This window comes from Mytilus californianus, unplaced genomic scaffold (genome assembly GCF_021869535.1).
Source record: "Mytilus californianus isolate M0D057914Y unplaced genomic scaffold, xbMytCali1.0.p SCAF_9, whole genome shotgun sequence".
NCBI lineage: Eukaryota > Metazoa > Mollusca > Bivalvia > Mytilida > Mytilidae > Mytilus > Mytilus californianus.
Genome location: NW_026262745.1, coordinates 98365474 through 98386445, shown reverse-complemented (window position 1 = coordinate 98386445; position 20972 = coordinate 98365474). Strand labels below are relative to the sequence as shown.

At 32.3% G+C, this 20972-nt stretch overlaps 2 protein-coding genes across 2 annotated transcripts in view; both read right to left on the bottom strand.

The window, feature by feature from the left end:
• LOC127714072 (uncharacterized) overlaps nucleotides 1-3163 on the bottom strand; it is a 30573-nt gene extending 27410 nt beyond the window's left edge. Inside the window, exons 1-2 of the mRNA XM_052220018.1 lie at nucleotides 2818-3163; nucleotides 1940-2056 (exon numbers count right to left, since the gene is read on the bottom strand). The gene's annotated coding sequence lies outside the window, so the exon portion shown is untranslated. The remainder of the gene's footprint in view (nucleotides 1-1939; nucleotides 2057-2817) is intronic.
• A 3752-nt stretch (nucleotides 3164-6915) lies between these two features.
• LOC127714486 (caspase-3-like) overlaps nucleotides 6916-20972 on the bottom strand; it is a 50664-nt gene continuing 36607 nt past the window's right edge. Inside the window, exons 9-11 of the mRNA XM_052220543.1 lie at nucleotides 16954-17038; nucleotides 12261-12422; nucleotides 6916-7457 (exon numbers count right to left, since the gene is read on the bottom strand). Of these exons, the coding sequence (XP_052076503.1) occupies nucleotides 7234-7457; nucleotides 12261-12422; nucleotides 16954-17038 (471 nt within the window). The 3' untranslated portion in view covers nucleotides 6916-7233. The remainder of the gene's footprint in view (nucleotides 7458-12260; nucleotides 12423-16953; nucleotides 17039-20972) is intronic.

Sequence of the window (20972 nt, the reverse complement as noted above, 5' to 3'; positions counted from 1 at the left end):
TTGATTGAATAGTATCTTGGAAATAAAATCGTGTTTCGAACAATTTAACTATTATAAACAGAAAATGATCATATCAATTATATGTCAAAGTGTTTACTATTGGGTGAGTGATATACATTTACTTGGAGACAAAAGTTCTTTGAAATTGAAATCGATTCATAGCTTTTAAAAGCTGTTTAACGATATAACGCTTTTTGATAGGAACTTTTCTGCGATAAACGCGATTAGTCATCGTCTGACTCATCAAAGGCACTTTAACAGAATAAGTTCATTGGAAAAAAAATTAAATATGAAGTTGAAGAGCACGGCATTAAACATAATAAGTAAAATACAGTAGCATGGTTATGGTCATCAATGCTTGGATGTAGATTGACCTTAGTGTTACCAAAAAATCTGAATTTCATATTTAGACAAATAACAGAAAACGATCGTATTAAAGATATTACTTGGCTGGTGATACATTCATTGATCATAATTGGTTATGCTAGACGAGGGTTGCTTGTCGTTTGTTCCTTTTAATAATTTTCCAGTGCACAATGAACATATTTTAGGCTTATTAGTTTGAATATCACTTTGGTAACTGTCGCCTCTTTTTTTTGTATTACCAGTTCAAAAAAAAACAAATGATTATTTTCCTTTCGATTCACAAATGTGTTCTTTGTTGAGCTACGTCATTGAAAATTACATTCCGTTATCCTTGAACGTGATCAAATTGATTTATAAATAAGAAGATATGGTATAAAAGTAAATTAGTCATTTTCAATTATCTATTAGAGTTCAAAGGGGATAATATAACCAATCATAGATCACCGTACTGCTTTCAACACTGATATAAGCCACTGCCGTACAGCTCACTTTTGGAATCAGTTTTTATTGGTGGATAAAATTAAGATCTGAGTTGAACGCAAATTCCAGGAGCGTAGATCGAACTCACAATACAAGGAGATATGGTATGAGTGCCAATGAGACAACTCTCTATCCAAGTCATAATTTATAAACGAAAAACTATTATAAATCAAAGTACGGACTTCAACACGGAGCCTTTGCTCACACCCATAAGTAAGCTATAAAGGGTCCCGAAAATGACTAGTTTAAAACCATTCAAATGGGAAAAATCAACTGTCTAATCTATATAAAATTCGAGAAACACTTATAAACAACATTAACAAATGACAACTACTGAACATCAGGTTCCTGACTTAGGATAGGTGCAAACAAATGCAGCGGGTTTAAACGTTTTGATAGGTACAAACCTGCATCCTTACCCGGTCCAATAGTGTAACATCACAACATAGAGTGACTCACTATAATATATCAATTGAAATGGCTTAACTCAATCAAAAGACGTATAAACACAAATGAACATACACTGAACGAATAATGTTTATCTCTGATACAATGTAAATACAAAATCAATAAAAATAAAGGGGTGAATAAATAAAAGCAACAGTAGTATACAGCTGTGAAATGTTAAATAATTACCGAAAGTAAACCATAACCTTGAACAAATAACCTTGCCGCCAAATAGAATATTATACACTTGTAAAAGAAAATAATTTTGTTGTAAGGTATACAGTATAAATGAAGAACGGAAATATTTTTTAGAAAATAAATTATTTGTGGTTCATAGTACGATAAACAGAAGTGGAAATTTAAAGTCATACCAAACACTTATGTAAAAATTACAATTGTATCAACAGGTCAAATTTAACATGAATGTACGATTTGAGAGTACTCGCAGTTATTGAAAGCTAGTAAAAAGCCAAAACAATTAATAATTAAAAAAATCATGCATTAAAGACTAAAATCCACTAAAACTCTTTCAGGGATTTAGTATTTTAACGTAAAGGACAGTCAAATAAGACGTGACTTGTACAATGCCAGAAATAAACGTATCGACAGGCTGTAAGATTAACCTCAGTACTGACAGGCTACTAACCTCTGTAAGTAAAATACTATTACAACTCTGTCACCGAAACTTCTGTTGAAGTAGACAATACACGCTTCAAATACTCTCTGGGAGGATTGGTTTTTTTTCCGTCTTGGTATTGTTTAACTGAAATCGTTTTATATGAATTTACATTTATTGAATGTGCTTACTCACAATATTCATGAATAATAAATGTTAGTATTACATGTAAAATGTAAATATATAACTGAGTTTTTTTTAGAATCAAAGATAATCAATTGTATCGGTGAACACTAAATAAAAGTACATACTTTCGTGGAATGTAAAGTTTATTAATGGACAATCAACATAACCAAGTAAAGTTACTGTTTAATTCATTCACCATTTTTATTCTCAGATAGATTTTTAGTATGGCGATCGTATCTGATACACATCAGTTGTAGAGGACCGTGTGTTAGAAAAGTCAATGAAATAATCACTACACTACAATTACAGATATGTCACACATGAATAAAAATGTACGCAAATATTAAGTAGGATGTTCCTCCATAGATATTGATAAACAATCACAGAAAGGTTGTTTGTACTCAAATGACCGCATTTATCAAAATAAATATGATTGTTTACTACAGTTGCCTTTATTCATTACTCAAACAAAAATGCAAAAGTCGCATTATATAATGATTCATGACGAAACTATTTAAAAGGTAATGTAATGTGAACGTCACTCAGACACAGTAAAGCGGGTCAACTATAATACGCTTCGCTAGTCTTCAATTTAAGGCATACACAAATTCTCGTGGTTTTATTTTGCTGGATTCACAAAAAAAATCATTTAGTTTTTTAGATAAAAAGTGATTTATAAACGGGTCAAATTGAATTTTCATTACTAAAACTATGACACTTACCTTTAAGTGTGTGATATAGCTCTTTATAAATAACACATCTTAAAACGTTTTATTCATTAGAAATTGATTTTGATAAACATGATGAAGCACGCATTATGAGAACAATAATTACACATCAATAATTCAGTAAACATTTGTAGGATTAAAAAACCAATAGCTAGGTATTGTCACTGTTGAGTAGTCAGCTGTACGAATATGACATAAACTTTAAAGGTTTCTCCGTTACGTGTTACCATCAAAATTCATATAATATTGTATTAAAATTGATTTTTGAAGTAGGTTTTGTTTTATTTTCTATTCTATTGCATTATTCGCATATTTACTGATTTTAGCAAGTCAACATGGCGGCTCCTTAGTTACGAAATGCAAACTTTGGACACTAGCTCACGAGAAAAAAAACATGTAAATTAAAAATTGCAAATGTTAGGTTTGAGAATTGAAAGAATTTAACAGATTTTTTTCTAGCGCTTATTCACGAAATAATTCATGCAAGCTACAGATTTTATTAGAATGGTTGAGCTATATCTAACAGGGAGTAAAAAAGAACAGCCACACACACATCATACACACCCTCGCTTCAGTTTTTAAATGACCGTATTTGTCCTATTAATAAAGGACAACGAAAAATATGTCTCAAAAAAACGTATCAGTCGAAATCAACGAATTAAACATCGTTTGAATTATACCTATAATTTTTCCCTTGGTTTTGATTTGTAACCCCGATTTGTTGTCTCTCAATCGATTCATGACTCTTGAACACCGGTATACTACTGTTGCCTCTATTTAATGATTTATATATACTAGTATTTAAAAACAACGTATTAATTTCTTCGGAAGATTATGTTTGGTGTCTGTTTTTCAATACTTTAAACTTTTTATTGAAAATATTCTCTGTATTAATTGAAGTATAGTAATCAGATCAGTCGGTTTCGTGTCACAACCGGAATATGGCAAATCAAGACTATGTTATGGATTTGCATGACGTTTTTTTACCTTAAACCAGCCTCGGTGTGAAAGACAACAAAATGTATCAATGTAAAAAATTATAGATTAGCAGAAACAACTGCAATGATTCCTGTTATATGCCTGTTCCAAGACAGGATGGAACCGGTATTTGAGTGGTTGTCGTTGTTTCAAGTCTGTCAATGTGCTTTGGCAAATTGTTTAGTTATAAATTATACCGTTATTTTTTCTCAAATGAATTGGTTCAATATTTTTTTTCCCTTGCCTTTTATAGCCGACAATACGGTATTGATTTTTTTATTGTCGAAGACCGAGCAATTGCCATTAACTGCTTACTTTTGCATCTCTTTATCTTAATATACAAGTATTACATGAAATTTACAGTATCAATGTTCCATGCAAATGAGGTAAGGTCAGATAAACTCGGTCACAAAGACATGTACACTTTGCTACCACCTCATAGACAAAATATAATTGACCCACTACTTACAGTATTTGAGATAATGACTTGATATTTAAAACTTTACCTTGTTCACTGATCAATGAAATGAGGTCGAGGTCAGGTGAACCATGCATGATCGACATATATACCTTGCAAGGCTTCTACATACTAGTAACTAAATATAGTTATCCTAGAACTCATGACAAAAAAGATGCGAAGGATACCAAAGGGACATTCAAACTCACAATTGAGAAATTCACATTACGTCAAAAAGCTATACAGTTTTTTAACAGTCACCAACTATGAAAATGAGGTGAAGGAAAATAATTTTATGACAGACGGGAAATTCGTACCACAATGGATCTATATACAAAGTATTATAATCCGATTCCTCTACCCTCTAATATAAAAATATACAAATAGATTACGGTGTTGCCGCCTCACTATCAGTATATATGCTGTATGCCTCGATTTCTGCGACTCAAAGATTCAATTAAAACAGAACAATTGGAATTGGCTCTTTAACCTAAACATGGTCGGTGGGCTTTCGACACAGAAGACAATGAAACGTAATAGCTACTGCTAGTTTAGGCAATTTGTTTTATGTTGCCACAATCTGATACAATTATGATATATATCAACTCTCGTACTCGTATATATAAGCTGATATGCGGATAACGTAATCAGAGATTTATATTGTAGATTGATGTTGTTACAACCATCTTTTTGTAGGTAAACTTGTAGGCCAATGTATGCTCAATAAGGCATATAAGTGTGTAACATGGAGTGTTTATTCTGTTTCTTAATGTCATTTTGTTTTCATAACTTTTACGGACAGCCCTTCCCCTTTTCGCTGTTTGCAGTCTTTCTTATTTCTATAGAGCAAAGATATACTCAGACCTGCTAATTCAATCCATTATACGTTAATATTACACCTGTTTTGGAACCAAGTACAGTTGTATGTGCTTCCACACTCACCAAAAGATAACTGTTTTTTTTCCTAAAAAATCATTACCAACACCTTCTTTGAAAAGATGGACAAATTACATTATGGAAAGGGAACTTCTGAATGTTAATAACTAAAAAAACATCTCGAGAGATCACTTATTTCGAATCTATGAGAAAATCCGAATTTTGACATTTAAAAAGGTGAAGGTCACTGTTTTTAACAAGTGAATGAAAGTTTCAAATGTGCACTTTATAAGTACAGATGTCAATCTCGAACCATATTTGGCAACATTAATATCAAATTAGTCCCAAATATAGAAACTATAGTTATAGTCCTTTGAAATATTCGAATTTATTTTGCTATAAACGCGTATATGGAGCGACCAGCTGTCTAAACTTGACTCTGCGTTTTCCTTGAAATTTTAGCTTTGACCTTTGACCCCAATTTAAGAAAATCGTGACCACTGTAGACAACGACGACATCAATATTTCGATGCGGCATGTTCTCCTCTTTACAATGATGTCAAATACAGCCGTGTGTAATTCTGTTAACCTAAATCGATAAAATTTGTTGACTGGGCACCCTACTAAAATGACATATTTTAAAGTGTGACAAAATCGTGTATTTAATCTCACTTTTTACCCTACCGGAGCACCATTCCTTGTTGTCTGTCCTTGAGTTATATACTAAGGGAAAGACCGTCCTCTTTGATTGCATATCTGCATGTGGTCAAGAATAAAGTCTTCGTTTACATTTTATCCTTACTTTGTTCTTCTCGTAAGTTTCTACATTTACCGTAATTTTATAATACGGATACTGTAAATTCAGAAATTATTGCGTGCATTTATTATTGCGATTTTGTCATTTTAGACTTAAATGCGATTTTAATTTTTACGATTTTGAGAAAAATCTTGTTTAGTTCGTATAAAATATTTCAAAATGCGAGTTTAAATTATTGCGTTTACAACTCTGTCGCATTTGTCGCAATAATAAAAACCTCGCAATAATTTCTGAATTTACAGTAGTCTGTCTGCAGACCCGGGTTTATTCAGAAAATTCCTAGCATCATCGTTGGCAAAAGATACCAGAGGGACAGTCAAACTCATTGATCGAAAATAAACTGACAACGCACTTCAGCGTCAAACCAACCGATCTCAGAGTGACCGTAGGGGTTCGGAGTACCATTGCGGTGTAGAGTCCTACATATATATCGCAACTCGTTTGCTATGCTCGTGTCTGAGTGGAAGTTTTAGATTTTAATATAATAATCTATTTATTACTCGTAAATTATTATGTCGGGGATTTCGTTACCACAAATTATTTAAAACCTTTACTATATTGTACATCCAAAATTTTACAGTGATGTTGTAAACCGAGCCCGGACATCTTTGAAAATTGTTTTTATTGGTATAAATATTGATTTTGTTTTTAGTAAATTAAAATCATACTGAATGTTATGATATTGGTATCTATGATAATTATAAAAAAGAAGATGTGGTATGATTGCCAATGAGACAACTCTCCACAAGAGACCAAATGACACAGAAATTAACAACTATAGGTCACAGTACGGCCTTCAACAATGAGCAAAGCCCATACCGCACAGTCAGCTATAATAGGCCTCGAAATGACAATTTAAAACAAATCAAACGAGAAAAGTAACGGCCTAATTTATGTACAAAAAATGAACGAAAAACAAATATATAACAAATTAATAAACGTTTATTTACAAACAAAGGGTCTATGCAACTGCTATTGGGACTTTTTATTCCCCGAGGGTATTGAAACAAATCCGGGTAACTGTCTATTGGACCTTAACAGGACTTTGTTACTACTAGACAGCAACCCAACTTTTCCTTTAGTCAAAATCTAGGGTAGGGTTTTGCCTAATTATTTAAATTACTTAAAACATAAGCGGCAGATTATACTTAATTGGCGTCGCAATTAGAAATGTCAAAGAATAAATTCAGACGGACTAAATTAAATTTTAACTCCTCTAATGCATGTCTTCGTTGTCTTATGCCATTAAGGATACAGGTGCGAAAACACACTTTTAAAACTTTTATAAATAAAATAGTTTCGTAAGGCTATTTTCTGATAATGCCATTTGACAAGTTTCGCCGTCTTTTACATATTCCGGATTGGTGGATAATTGATGTTTCACAGCAGTCATTATTTCATCAATGTGATGTTTTGAGTGCATTTTCTTTGCCATGTCTAGGAACGCATGTATTAACCAGGATCCGTTCCATGACTTTGACCCAGTTGTTCGGTAACAAAGGTTTCCTATATTAAAGAAATGAAAAAAAATATTTTAATGTGTAAACTTGATAATAGAATAGACAAGTTAGTGAACTATTGCAGTTATCAATAAAAAAAAGACTGAGAAGGTAGGTAATTAAAACTGAAGAAAATCTGACAACGCCATGACGTAAACAGAACGAAGACATATAGACAGTCTTCAACACATTACATTAAAAACTAGACTAAGAAACACAAACTCCTGTATAAGCTGAGGGTGTCCTCACTCACACCAGAAATGAACAGAAACACTGCTCCAACTGTCAAGTTCAAATGTCTTGATAATTGTCGTTCGGTGATGTTCCAATCGATAATAACAAGACTGAAAGGTGATAATGACATTTGTGTGATGTGTTTGATCTTTTGACTTTGCCATTTCATAAAAGAGGGGCGAAAGATACCAGAGGGACAGTCAAACTCATAGATAGAAAATAAACTGACAAGCCATGGTTAAAAAATAAAAAGACAAACAGACAAATAACAGTACATAAGACACAACATAGAAAACTATAGACTAATCAACACGAACCCCACCAAATACTGGGGGTGATCTCAGGTGCTCTGGATATGTAAGCAGATCCTGCTCCACATATGGCACCCGTCGTGTTGCTCATGTTATTACAAATCCGGTGAATAGTCCAATTCTGTAGGTCACATTCGTGGTGAGAAGGGAATTGGATTGTAGTTATGACATAAGGAACATATCCAATATGATTTCAACTTAACCATTTGGAACTCTTGGTTTAATAGCTTCCTTGTGAGCAGCAACCCTCTATCAAGGAAATCATACTAGGAAATAAAAGCCCGGGAATATCGTATCAATTGGGAGATGTATACTCCGTATGCATGCGCTGCTGGAATGTTGCTACATAGAAATTGAAAGTTCACAATTGGGAAGCTGATGACGTCCCGTTTTGAATTTTCCTTAGAGTTCAGGTTTTTTTTATGTTTTGGAACATATCGGTGAATATCTTTTCCGAAATCTAACTCCCTTTTTTGTTCATATCTATGGTATAAGTTGACGATATTTAAACTATCGACACTTCAGTTTTATGCTTTTGCAAAATATCATTCCAAGCAGTGAGATTACATCAATTTAATGACAATTTGTTCAGTTTACAATTTATTTTGCACTGATACTGTAAATGAAATGTGTATTTAACAAAAACTATTGCTATCTTTTTACATATGCAGTTCGGTTGGGTGAAATGTTTTTAATGTATTTTTGCTTTATTTGGTGATGTGTCATGTATATATTAGAGTAGTATTCATTAAAAAAAGTGTAACAAAAATACCGAGCTCCAAGGCAACTTTAAAAAGGAGAAGTTCCTTATCAAATGGCAAAGTAGGAAGTCATTTAAAAACTGACAGAAGTAAACGTTATCAATCAGCTGATCAATTTAATAACAAGTGCAATATTTGTGAATTGATTCAAAGATTTTCCGACGATTATATATAGTTATATAGCCAAAATATTGTAATCAACCAAAACATACATTATAGGTTAATGTGACAATAATTGGGACACAGCAACCAAAACAATGCACATACACAATCTTCACATACGACACAACTGTCTAAAAAATTGAAACAAACTTTCACATTATTCATAAATAATCTAAGAAAGACGCAAAAAAAAAATTAGAAGCAGAAGATGGTAGATTGCAATGTCGTCAATAAAAAATGTTTTTGCTTTAAAGCATATTCTGTATGTAGTAAAAGTTTCTCTCGATAATGTTAAAATTGGGTAAATATTTACATAAGGGTAAACAAAATAGAAACAACATATTAAAAATACTCGGTGTCCAATCGTATTTCAAGACCCACTGTAAAAAAATTGCCCCCAGGTAAAAAGTCAAAAAATAATAAATTTACATAATGTAAGGAAGTAAAAATATTCCATTTTATTTCTACAACCTACCACCAATTTGCCGTCAATCTTATCAGATGTTCTCGAAACGTAAAAATGATGCATCACAAGCTTGTTAAAGTGAGATTCTAAATAAAAGTGGAACTGATATATATATAGAAAAATACACAATAAGTTATGGACATGAAAAATAGTTTTGCTCCTTTAAATTAGGACATTTGAAATCAGAGGTTCATCCCTATTCATATTACAATGACACCAATTATAAATTTTAATTCCAAAAATGAACTTTTAGCATTGTAAAATTGAAAATTGAAATAAAAAATGTATGTATCTAGAGTTGTAACACAGTACATGATATATTAAACATGAAGATGGATTTGATTGCAGATTTGCAAAATCATTTCTCGTAAGATGCAGGAAATAATTAAGTACGTCCAAACAAAAGACAACTCTGTGACAGATCCATCCATTGAATTACCAGTGCAGGTGATACACAACTGAAAACACATATATTCAAAATTACTCTAAACATCATCAAAACAATTTAAAATCTGCACTTTTTGTTCTTCGGTCGCCTGGATTTGAATTCATGCTATTGAGTTATCGAGACAACACTGCCTACACTGTGAACAGCGCTCTAGACCACTTGCCTACCTAGACTGAACAAACGTTAAGCATGTTAAGATTTCGTTGATTTTTGTTCTTCTCCCGACGGGATTCGAACCCTTGCGTCTGTGACATCGTGGCAACACCGCCATCACCGTGTTCAGTGCCGTAGATCATTTGGCCACCTTGGCTTCCTCGACGGCTTTATCTAGGGTTGTAACACAATGCATGATGTATAGCGGCAATGGATGGTGTACCTTTCAGATCAACTACTAGTCTGTCGTGAAGAATGATAATATTAATTACCATACTGCGACATCAAATTTTATTTTACATGTTTAAACATATAACAACTGTGTGACATGCATTCTGCATCGGATTACACGTGATTCTACAGGTCTAACACCATTTATATATAATTTGTCTCAGATATATATATATCGTCATTGTCATTGACGTATGAGTCATAATTTATCATTCACGGTACCTTTGTTTTACAACCCCCTATTAACCAGACAAACCGTAGCTGTACATGTATGTGAGTTCATGCATTATTCAGTTGATGAATGCGAAATGCACTGACATGACATACTGCAATCAATGTTGCCGTGTATGTTTGCACTTTTTGCACTCAAATTCAGTTTTGGGTATGATATTCGATTCAATTACACAGAGCGCCATAATATGCATTCATAAATTCGTTGAAAGGTTATTAAGTTGAGATTACATCGATTGTTCATCGCTAAATAAATCAAATTGTATATAAATAAACTTATCATGGATTCCAGGGTTAAAATGTAGTATTTGCGCCAGAGGTCCGTTTTGTCTACAAAAGACTCATCCGTTACGCTCGAATAGAAACAGGTTAAAAAGGTCAAATAAAGTATGTTAGATACAACTTTAGTTTTCTACCTTGTATCTTATGTACTACTAGTACTATTTGTCTGTTTGTCTGTTTGTCTTTTTCTTTTTAAGCCATGGCGTTGTCAGTTTATTTTCGATCTGTGGGTTTGAATGTCCCTCTGGTATCTTTCGCCCCTCTTTAGTTTAACTTTGACTGAGTTAAACATCCAGACCAGATTCGAAATACTATAAACATATCTGATTACATGAAATATATTAATTATAGATTGACTTGAAATAAATACTCATAGTTTTACAGGATATTGTGAGGGTGATTGTTGCCTTTTATTGGAAGTAAAATAAAAGGCACCAAAATACATTTAGGTCTGTTTCGTATGTGTACTTTCATGACCAAACATAACGTTAGGACCATTTGAGAATTAAACTTTACATAAACAAAATGAAGTGATTTCCCATTATGCATTTTCTGCCTTAGTATACCTACATAAGGAACTTGTGTATCCCAGTTAATATGCTTCCACAGAGACCATGTAAGAAGTAATATACAAAGGTCCATTTATAATATACCACCAACATAGAGTTGGTGCCATTAAACATGTTAAACACACCACATTTTATATGTGTCTGTCCGAAGTCAGTTTAATGGTTATCGTTGGTTCATGTAAGTCATATTTGCTTGCTTAACCTGTTTTGTATTGAAGGCAACTCAAATAAACTTCAGGAGCTTGTCATATTACAATATTCGTGTGTATACACCTCTTTTCTTGCTGACCATGAAGCTTTTGAATAAATATTTACACATGGTGTAGATGAAGTTTTAACACAGAAATAAGAAAAGTAGAAGCAATAGAAAAAATAGAAAAAGGACATTTGAATATTCTTTAAATAAATTGAATGAGCTGTCAGTAGTAGGGTAGAACTAACTAACCACGCCTATGTCTAAGACAACCTTCCGAATTTGTTCAATTGGAAGTTGTCCATAATTGCTCCAAGCTTGTTGTCCATAATTGCTCCAAGCTTGTTGTCCATAATTGCTTCAAGCTTGAACTGTTCAAATATTAGTTTATTACAGGTGATATCTGCCAGAAACGGTTCTTATGGTGTGAACATAGCTGCAGTATAGACTGTTACTTTCCACGACAGTTTTAGACAAATCTCAAATGTTTGAACTGATCCAAACAGTAGTTAGAATAGTTTTGATATTATAAATCAAATATATCAACGAAGACACGTTTAATGTTATATTGTTTTCAAGTAAAAGAAATAAAAATACAACCTGTCGATTATATAGAATTCAAATCTCAAATAGATAAAAGCTTGTTCTGTAAATTTTGTAAGATGGGATAAAATTTGAATTATTTAAGAACAAGAACATAATAGAATTTTCTTTATAATTCTCGACACATGAACAATTATCTTTCCTTATAATGTCAAAGTGTACTAACCAGGAGTGGTAGCATAAATCTTCAGTATATCAGCTTCTTTTGGTAACTTGACTAATCGGCTTCCAGAATCATGCTGAACCATTCTATGGGAAGCTTGGTTGTTTTGTATCTGTTTGATATCCTCACCTCGACATGCTTGAAATATAAACATTTTCGGTTTTCCTAAAATTGAATGAATAATTCTAATTATTTGGTTAAGTAATATTTTGTCGAAATGGTCAGATGATGAATAAAGATAGAATAGTTCTCTAGTTATTAAAACTAGCAACTATTGTGTTAATCAAATTCAATCCATGAAGCTCAAACCCCTGTATTGAAACTTAGTTTGGATTTCTTTACTTTTTTCGAAACATCTTTGAAAGTTGTCAAAACATAAACATGATAAAGCCACACTCAAAATTACGTCAAAAGGGAAAACTAAAAGCATAGAAAAAATACAAAAAGAATGTTAAAAAATTCAATAGTGCTTATATCTCATCTTATATTTTGGTATATACTAATAAGTAAAAAATATTGAGACGTCATATATTAACATATTGCTACAATAAAATATTGATTTATTAGAGTAAAACTTGAATAGTAACCTATTCATGCGTGGCAAGGAATTTAAACTGAAAGCTGAAGAAAAAATTAAAAACAACACTTTACAACTTTTCTGGATCTATCTTAATAAGGAAGCCTCAAGGCCGAAAGTTTGAAAGCCAGAGATTTTTAAGAATCAATTCAGTTGAGGAACTAAACGACCAAAAAGAGACCTAAATATAATAGCCAAATCCATCTACGGTGAACTTTTCCCAATTAATCAATTATTTTGAAAATACAATGTATGCAATTTTTTTTTACTTATTTTGAATATCAATTTCAAACGCGTCAGAATAAATATTACAATGAGGACACTTCAAAAACACTGATGTTAGTTAGTAAAACAATACACAGGTTTAACATTGAACTGTGCATGTCTAACCTACATAGCCAAACTATGAATTAACGCGATAATTCCTGAGATTTCATCAACTGGGCGCTTATGGTTGATAAGCAGTGACCATGCATGCAGATTTGGAAAAACAATCACCTGATAAATTGTTTGCGTTTACATGTACATACAACACGAACATCATTTGAATCAAGTTATAATACTTATAAATATTGACGAGATTACTTTATTAACAATGACTCATAAAAAAATTTTAAAACGGACTACTGTTGTGATGTGGGTTTTAATAACAGACGATCTGATATGCAGCCTGATTTTGTACCTTTAACTGTCACGCTGAAGTAGTTTACCTAGCGGGTAGAATAAATTAAATAAATCAGGGGGGCTCACTTCGTATACATAGTATTAAGTCATAAACTCAGAAATCAATTAACACCTTTGTCATGTGGAATCCTCGTTTTACCTTGTACAATATCACTAGGTGACAATTGATAAAAAACGTACACTTTTCTAAAAACAATTATTAACAAGGGGACGACCATTTGAGATTCTGACCGAAATTGGAAAGAAATTTATTCAACTTTTGTACACAATTATTATTTCCATTGTGTGTTTATTACAATTTACACAGAGTGTTCAATTTCATGTTACATGCCATGTATGCTGTAGCAGGACAAAACGCATGGTGACCCCATTTTTCTGTTGGTATTCTGAAAGCATCTTCTCACACTTTATTTTAAAATACAATCATTCATTTTACCTTCAAATATTCATACAATGATGCCTTTTCTCTGTATAATCCATAATACTTCCATATTATACCATTTATAGTGGCTATTTCGTTTATTTAGTAGCAACATTCTTAACTGCCTGTAACTCGTCCTTGTACCCATAAAGTTGCACGCAAAATTCACAATAACAGTAACCGACTTTTGTTTATAAAAAAGATTAAAAATTGAGTCTATGGTACTTAATCTAATTGTAGGTTGTTATCCTTTAAATGCACAAGAACATGTAAAAAAAGACTTATTTTCTCGCTTGGATTGTTTTGTGTCGATACCTTTAATAGCTTACTATTCGGTATGGATTTTCTCATTGTCGAGGGCCGTTTGTTGAATTATGGTTGTTTTCATCTGTCATTTGTTCTCTGCTAAATTTATGTTATTCTCTGGGTAAACGGCCATACTATTTATTTTTAATATATGATAAAATAAACCAATATATACATTTATTCGTTCCAATCATAATACAGTATCAATTTTTAATATACAATTGTAAGATTTCAGCCAATGATATAAACTGTACATGCTGTAGTAGCTATTATATCTATGATGTCAGTGACAACTTTTCAAAATGCTGCAATCGCCCTGACAAAAATACTGTGAACTGGTATCATTTGTTTAGCTGCCCCCAGCATACACCACAAGAGAGAGATGTGTATTATCGGTTCAGTTATTATTCTGTTGCTAAATATTAGGGCAATTTGATAGCCACCTGCCACGTATGATATCGTTATTAATCGCGGAATTTAAACTAAAACGCGCATAGGATTATGAGATCAGCATTGATAAGTTGCTTATGTGAATCTGATCTATTTACACTTCGTTATTGTACGAATGTCTTAAATGTCATATACATACTTTATTTCCATTTCATTAAAAGACGTACAATGATAGATTGAAATAGGTTCACGTGATTATATTACATCACTCTAATTTGATGTGTTTGTATAATTGCTAAATCGATGATAGAATAACATCATGTTGAGGGAATTTTTCGGTTCGTTTATATACTTTTCAAAAAATCCCGGAAGTAATCTCTTACAAATTCAAAATGAATCAGTCGAGAGAAGTGGAACACAACTTGTTTACATAGAAATGTCAATCACTTCTTTATAAACATTTCGACCAAACGGAAGCAAAAGGGTCATGATTTTAAGATGCTTCGATAGGCATGCTAGATAAATGTCTTCAATTGATAATTGAGAGTGGGTGAAGGTCTTTCCACTTTTTTCTAACATGATCACTGATTGCTTGTTATTGTGACTTCCAGTGCCAAATGTCTAAATGAACATGATGAAAGCTCTTTACTCATGGAATGGTAAACGCACCGTCCTTACATATTTGCGGGGTTGTGTTTCTATATACAAACGAATCAAAAACAAAGGTCCTATATTCCTTAAAATTACACGTTTTATGATCAGAGCAAAATGTGTATTTGTATCAATTAACAAATCAAATTATTGTTCAGAACATGTAAGGTTTACACAACCCTCTTCTTTTCTTCTTCCAAAAAAATAGCTAAGTAAAGGCTATTATAATAGTATACCGCTGTTCGAAAGTCATAAATCGATTGAGAGAAAACAAATCCGGGTTACAAACTAAAATCGAGGGAAACACATCAACTATGAGAGGAAAACAACGAAACAACAGAAACACTGAAGTGCAACAAAAAGACAAAAGATAATGCAACACACACAGAAACAAACGATAAGATTATAAGCATTTCCCTGCATGAATTTCAATCGGATCAGACAATTATAAACGACCCCTTAACTACCCTTGTACTCCTTAATTAGTTTCCTTTTCCTTTCTGATTTTTTCATTTGTGGTGCTAGAATTTTACTTCTTTTATAACAAATCGGACTTTTCTTCTTTTTTTTAACATTTCTATATTAATCTGTATATTCCCTCGTACTTTCTTGTTTGACTTTACCTATATACAGTTTCTATGTATTTAATCAACGAAAAGGTCCCGTCCTGTCTGTATTAGAAGGAGTGATGGGACATTCAGACTGTTTCTCTGAGTACAGAATTTTTGTTAAATATTCGTCAAACAAACAATCAATAACTGATAAGTCAATATGAAATATGTTTTACGTTACGGGAACTGTCATTCACTCAAACAATTTATTCTATTATTTAATCAATATTTTGTTTCATTATTCAACCTACCAACCAACCAATCAATCGATATAAAGATCATATCATTTGATAGTTTACAAACAATTTATTTATTAATCAACAAAACATTCCATCGAATAGCATGTTTAACTTAGAAAAGATGAAACGAACTTTCTTTAAAAGAGGGGCGAAAGATACCAAAGGGAAATTCAAACTCATAAATCGAAAATAAACTGACAAAGCCATGGATAAAAAAGAAAAAGACAAACAGACAAATAATAGTTCACAAGACACAGCATAGAAAAATAAAGACTAAGCAACACGAACATCACCAAAAACTGGGGGTGATCTCATGTGCCTTGGAAGGGTAAGCAGATCCTGCTCCCCATGTGGGACCCGTCGTGTTGCTCATGTTGTTAACTAAACCGGCTATCTGCTTGAACAATTGTTTTAATGGTTCGTGTGTGTGTGTGGAGGTAAAGGTGTATAGGTGGGGGAGTGTGGTATCAATGTTTAAAAAGCTATAAATGTTTCCGTGAAATCAATAATGAACTTATACTTTTGAGATGATCCGTTATCTAAATATCTCAACTCTTTAGAACATCGACTCTCACTTGTCTTGTCTATTGAGTGTATGTTTTACAAAGTATATTCAGTCGTCTAAGAAGATAACGTTTGTATACCATTAGTGTTTACGAAATAAGATTGTGTGCATCCTACACGGATTATTTGGATTTGTTATTATCCATATTTGATATAGCGAAGTGTTTCACAGTATGATTGCAAAAATGATTTTGCAAAAGTTTTATTTCGTTAATTGAATTGAAAATATCTTATTCTTTTTAAATGTACATACCAACGAATTTTTTCATTTTATCGTTTTTGAAGTAGTCAACTATTTCATCAATTTCTATAAAACCATCTGTGGTTTCAATACCTTTCTAAAAAAGGAAATGCAAGATAAGATATTTTAATGTAAATCACAAACTCGAGATTGTAAAGGTTTAAGATTGTCAGAAATTATTGACATTTCTTGTTTAATCTTTTAACACGACAAGTAAAAAAGCATATGCGTTAGTATAAATACAAGCTGGATATTATCTTTTTAATCACACGTTTTTGGATCAATGGCGGAAGTGGCTGGTACTTTTTGTTGTTTGTTTGCCGTGGTTTAATTTTATTGGGAAGGAGCAAAACGTTTATTGAATGCCTTTTGTCAGAATATGTTATTTATCAAACAATAGCAAAGCAATACGCAAAAGCGTATCAAAAACACATTCCCTTACGATCGAAGCTAATATATGTAAACATTACACACAGCTAATTTTAAATGACTGCAGGGGGAAATTTCCGATGACACAAATCTACACCTGTTCCAACATTTGAGCGCTGGCAAATTAAGCCTCGTATGTATATTTGAGAGTCTCGTTCCTGTTTTCAAGAGTCTACAATTGATCATGTTGATCTTTATTTCTAATTGCATCTTTAAAACTGTCTTAAGCACCGAGAAGCATTTTGTCAAAAAAAATATGAATCATTGCCAAATTTTCATTGGCTATGTTGCTTGCTGTCATATAAAACTATCAACAATTACTGGAACTCTGTTTATCAGATTCTTAAAAATGGAATACACCAATATCTACAAAAGCCAGGAGTGAAATTAAAGGCTGAGGAAAGTAAATCAGTTTTTGTTCCAAATTTTGCATCCTTGCGGTTGTCCTAGTAAATGAAAATCCAATAATATTTGCTTGAGATTAAGTTATAATCGGTATAAAAAGGACGGGAATGTGTCATACTATCTGTCCTTTTAATGGCATTACAATATCTAAAATGAAACGTAATGCTCGTGTAACACTTGCAAATGTGTGCTACTTACACGAAAATCGACCCAGATATAAAATCGGTACAATATAAGTTTCACGGTCATCATCACTAATTGATTGACTGATAAAATATGCCTGTGATTCAACAAGATAGCTGCAAGTGTTTGTATTCTTAGATCAGAGTAGTAGTCATAGTTTTTTCTTTTGTATTGTCTTACATTTGTCATATTGGTGTCTTTTGTAGCTGACTATGTGGTATGGGTTTTGCTCATTGTTGAACATGTTGAAAGGCTGTACGATGACCTAGAGTTGTTAATGTCTGTATCGTTTGGTCTTATGCTGAGAGTTGTCTTATTGTCAATCATACAACATCTTCTTTCATATTTTTATCCTTAATGTTATCGATAAGGTCCAGTTATTGTGAACGATTGTTGACTCTCATCGCATGCATGGCTGGAGACGCTTACCGTGCAAACGCATTCTGTTGTATACCCGACCAGGAGAGGGCGTTATAGCCAGTCAACTTCGTTTAACAATTCCATCATCATCCTGTTTCGCTCATTTTACAGTTCCTATACTTTTTATTTGTTACCATTATTGTCTTCAAAGTCGATTTATGGGATTTGAAGATTCACAGTCTTAATTTATATTTGAACTTCTTAGATACAATGCGTCTTACAACTCGATAAATTTAGGAAAAAAACATAAAGAAGGTTAAATTGACCGGCTTAGGAAGAAAATCAAAACACAAACCAAATATTTAACGGTATTACAAATGTATGATTAAACTTCAATTAGATTCCTTTTATTTTCTATGAGAGGCAAATATTAGCGTCGACTGAAATCTTAAAATCATATGGCATATTGTTGTGAGTGTACCCTACATTTGATTAAGTATATTTCTTGAATATTCACGCTGGTACCATTATTTCAATAACCTCATTAAAGAATTTCCAGCAACAAGATGTACGTGCAAACGGGAATCGGGTTCATACGTTTATCTAGAGTTCTACGATTTTCGTCTCCTTACAATGTATTTTATATCTGAATGGTAGATACACTATATTTTCCAATGTCTAATGTTTGTTACTTTGATCATCTATGCATGTATATGATTGTAATAATTACATTACATGTATGTTTCATTATACTACGTTATTTTCATTGGCTAACAGCAATCTATCGTTATTCTAAAATCAGCCTTCATTTCCAAATGACATGTAAAATTCATGATGACACGATCTTTAACAATAAAGTGCACAGGCAAATTAAAGAAAACTTGATAGTCTCGTATTTTCATGATCTTATATAAAAAATATAATTATAAGTAAGTATTGATTAGTTCATTTAGTAATTTTTTAGGGTTGTAAAAGCGGTGACCGTGCATACATTTTTAGAATGAAGCGCTTCCGCGCTTCATACAAAATGTACTTCGGTCAACTCTTTTACACCCCAATAAATATACAATAAGAAACATTCAATTCTTAAGTAAACTAAATAGTTTAAGAAAATTTGATGTTCCAAAGTCTTGACCGTTATTACATGTTTTAGCGATTGCAACATCATTGTCGATTTTTTTTTTTGTGGGGTGGTAATTTCTCGTTTCTTGCTTCACTTTTTCTTATGAGTTTTGAGTGTTTTTTCGCAATCGATTTATGACTTTCGAACAGCGGTATACTACTGTTGCCTTTGTCTATATCTGTACTCGACTGTACTGGTTTTTACTCGACCAGTCTGAATTGGTCTGAAATTTACTTGACTATAGTCTGAACCATACCATGTTGTACTGTTACACCACTGTCCCAGGTTAGGGGAGGGTTGGGATCCCACTAATATGTATCACCCCGCCACATTCTGTATATATATGCCTGTCCCAAGTCAGGAGCATGTAATTCAGTGGTTGTCGTTTGTTGGTTTGTTACATATTTTTTTGTCGTCCAGTTTTTGTACATAAATTAGGCCGTTAGTTTTCTCGTTTGAATTGTTTTACATTTGTCATTTAGGGGCCTCTTATAGCAGACTATGCGGTATAGGCTTTGCTTATTGTTGAATGCCGTACGGTGACCTATAGTTGTTAATTTCTGTGTTGTTTGGTTTCTTGTGGAGAGTTGTCTCATTGGCAATCATACCACATCTTCTTTTTTATATTAACAGTCTGACCTTGTACTCGTAAAAAAAAGCCCCATTTGTCTTAAACTCGTGTATTACTTATCTAGGGAATTCAAAAGGCCTTTCGATTGAAGATAAACAGGATGATGCAATTTTGAATGAATGTTATTTAGAATTTTATACTCTCTGACCAGGTGTGATCATTTTAATGAGTTTGCCCCAAGAAGGAGCTATCACTTTATACTTCAGCACAAATCAGAAGAACCATTTTATTAATTTCTTTATTTTTTTTATTCCTTTTTGATATATATTATACATATAAATCCCAAATTATATTAATAGATATATTTCTAATATAAGTTTTAAAAAAATTCAGTGATTTTGTTTGCTGTTGTTACCTCATTAAAAAGATAATTATATAACTATTTTATGTAACCTTAAAACCTTAAAACCTATGTAGTTTTTATTTAGGAATTAAAGAAAATTAAGTTTTAAACAAAATCAAACAATTATAGTCATACTAAACAATAATCAAAGCTGTTATATATTAAAAATAAACAAACATTAAATAACAAAAAAAGCATTACAAATTGTATCAACAGGTCAAATTAACACGAGAGTTTTCGCAGTTACAGAAACTTAGTTAAAAGCCAAAAACAATTAATTATAGAAAAATAATGCATTATATCATCCCTAATACTGTTTAAAGTAATGAAACAACAAGTATAATAATAGAAGTTTCCAATCCTTCGCATCAATTTTATGTTCATAAGACCTATTGGCGTCCTCGGCTGTTTTCTGGTCGGGTTGTTGTCTCTTTGACACCTTCTCCATTTCCATTCTCAATTTCATTTTCAAAACTGATACATAAAGTAAATTGTAATTGTTTTATTTATGCCAAAATCTTATAAAATGATAATTTTTGCAACGCTTGTTTTGAATA